At 34.7% G+C, this 2,204-nt stretch overlaps 1 protein-coding gene across 1 annotated transcript in view; it reads right to left on the bottom strand.

The window, feature by feature from the left end:
* LOC118328071 (dihydropyridine-sensitive L-type skeletal muscle calcium channel subunit alpha-1-like) overlaps positions 1-2,204 on the bottom strand; it is a gene marked incomplete at its 3' end in the record, with an annotated part of 19,139 nt that overhangs the window by 10,955 nt on the left and 5,980 nt on the right. Inside the window, 1 exon segment of the mRNA XM_035661675.1 lies at positions 410-447. Coding sequence (XP_035517568.1) covers positions 410-447 — 38 coding nt within the window.

The following is a 2,204-nucleotide window of genomic DNA, read 5'->3' as shown; positions in this document are numbered from 1 at the left end:
TTGCAGCTCATCCAGGTTTTTATGTCCTTAAGACATGTTTGTAACTTAGATAACTGATTAATTTCATCGGGCTTGATCGACAGGTATAACTGGGTATCATCATAACAATTAAAGTTAATGGAATGATTCCTAATATAATTGCCTAAGGGAAGCATATATAGAAGTGAATAGAATTGGTCCCAAGTAACGAACTTTAATAATATTTCAATTAATTATGCAGCCCTACTACATAGTTAAGACCAACGACCAAAACATCATTTTTATGTTAAATCTTGGGTTTGGAGGCTTGGCAAAAAAAAAAAGACCTGAAAAGGGGCATAATATGTCTCCTTTAAATAAAATGTATCTACCGATCTAAATCTTATATCTAAATCTTGTCGAGATGTGCAAATGAACTATAGAACTGTACCTATGACCTAAGTGTTTGTTTCTCATCAGGCCTGCTGACTACAGAAAATGGAGGATCAGAGACCGGAAGTGTCAGCAAAATGGATACAATGCAGCTGATCATCTATTACTAGTCAGTAGTGCGTTTGTCATCATGGCTTTCTGTGGAAGATAAGTTTTTTTATCTTCCAGATTTTTTTTTCAGGAATTTAATAATATTCAATTAAAAAAATGTGTGCAAACTACAAATGTATACCATTGTATTATTAAAGCTAAAGTATTATTGTCATATTTCAGTCACTGTGGGTGTATATGAGTTAATGTCTCAGTCAAATTTAACCAATAAGTGTGACAAGATGGCAGTAGCTACTTTGATTGAATTTTGCAAGTCACTGAATTTTCCACATGTTCCTGCTAAAGCTTTGCAATAAAAGCCCTGTTTAGAAATTAAGGTATTCCGTCCACCAGAGGGCTTTTGTTTTGAGACAGATACAGGAAGTATAGCTTGTATTACCAGCATAACAGTGACATACTAAAATATGACCAAATACACAGCCCTTATAAAACAAAGGGAATTAGAAATAATAATATAAGCTTGCTTCAAATAAAAACCTGGTCTCCATCTACTGTTGAGGTAAACAGAGACCCAGGTCATGATTTGAGGAAATACGGTAGTAGGATTTATACTTGAGTGCTTCTGAAAAATCCTAGAAGCTAGACATAGAATGGATGGAAAAAAGGTGGGGAGAAGTCATGATAACTGGGCCTATACTTAAGACTATTATGAGTACTCACCTTTTCTCCTAATTCAACTTGTCTTTCTTCCCCTTTTCTGCAGTAAGCTGGCTCGTAAGTGGAATCGTTGGTTACGCCGTAAATGCAGAGTGTATGTAAAGTCCAGACTGTTTTACTGGTGGGTGATAATGCTAGTCTTCTTCAATACGCTGGCCATCGCAACGGAACATCACAAGCAGTCTCAGAGACTCACTGACTGGCAAGGTATATCTTTTTTTCATACAATAACCGATGATTACTTGCTTCTCATGGCTGATAGAATAACATATTTCACAGTTCACACAACAGAGTTCATAACATGTCAGTTACTGGATGGCAAGGAAGGTAAGATGTAATGAGCAAAGATAGATGATTTAATATTCCATAGCTCTATTCTAACCCAGTCTGACATCACTATTAACACAACAACAAACGAAAAAGAGTTCTGACTCTTCAAATGTTAATTTAGTTTTTATAGTAAAGTTCATAAAAAAAACATTACAAACATACTTCGGTTTTCATAGAGCATAAAGCCCATGAAATGTTTGGACAAGAATATGAAGTGTTGTTATTATTATTATTATTATCAATAATGTTTGGGCTGTAATTTCATTATCTGCCAATATTGTGCATCCCTCGTAAACCATTAATGATATGTTATTTATCAATATCAAACACCACAAGACCACAAACAGGATGGAGTAATTAAGTAGTCTTGCTTAGTTAATCATGATTTCAACACTTGGATTCAATATAATACATATTGTATGCACTGCTGTGAGTGATCAGTGTTTTTTGGCCTGTCCCTTTAACTGCAGGGGCTATAAGGAAAACACAGTGTTATTTTCAGTTGTTATACCAACAAGCATATCTCATGAATATTATATTCCATTTCTGGACAATCCATCCTTCCTAAGATGTTACACACTTGGACCTTTTACATTAAATGTTTTAGTAAACATTTATCTGCGGGAATCGGTTACATGAATTGATTATTTTCCACCGATCATTTGATCGGTGAGTTCACATCTTCTTCATAAATC

This window comes from Morone saxatilis, unplaced genomic scaffold (assembly GCF_004916995.1).
Source record: "Morone saxatilis isolate NCDOM2014 unplaced genomic scaffold, NCSU_SB_2.0 Contig18, whole genome shotgun sequence".
NCBI classification, from domain to species: domain Eukaryota; kingdom Metazoa; phylum Chordata; class Actinopteri; family Moronidae; genus Morone; species Morone saxatilis.
This window is presented reverse-complemented; position numbering and strand designations above follow the sequence as displayed.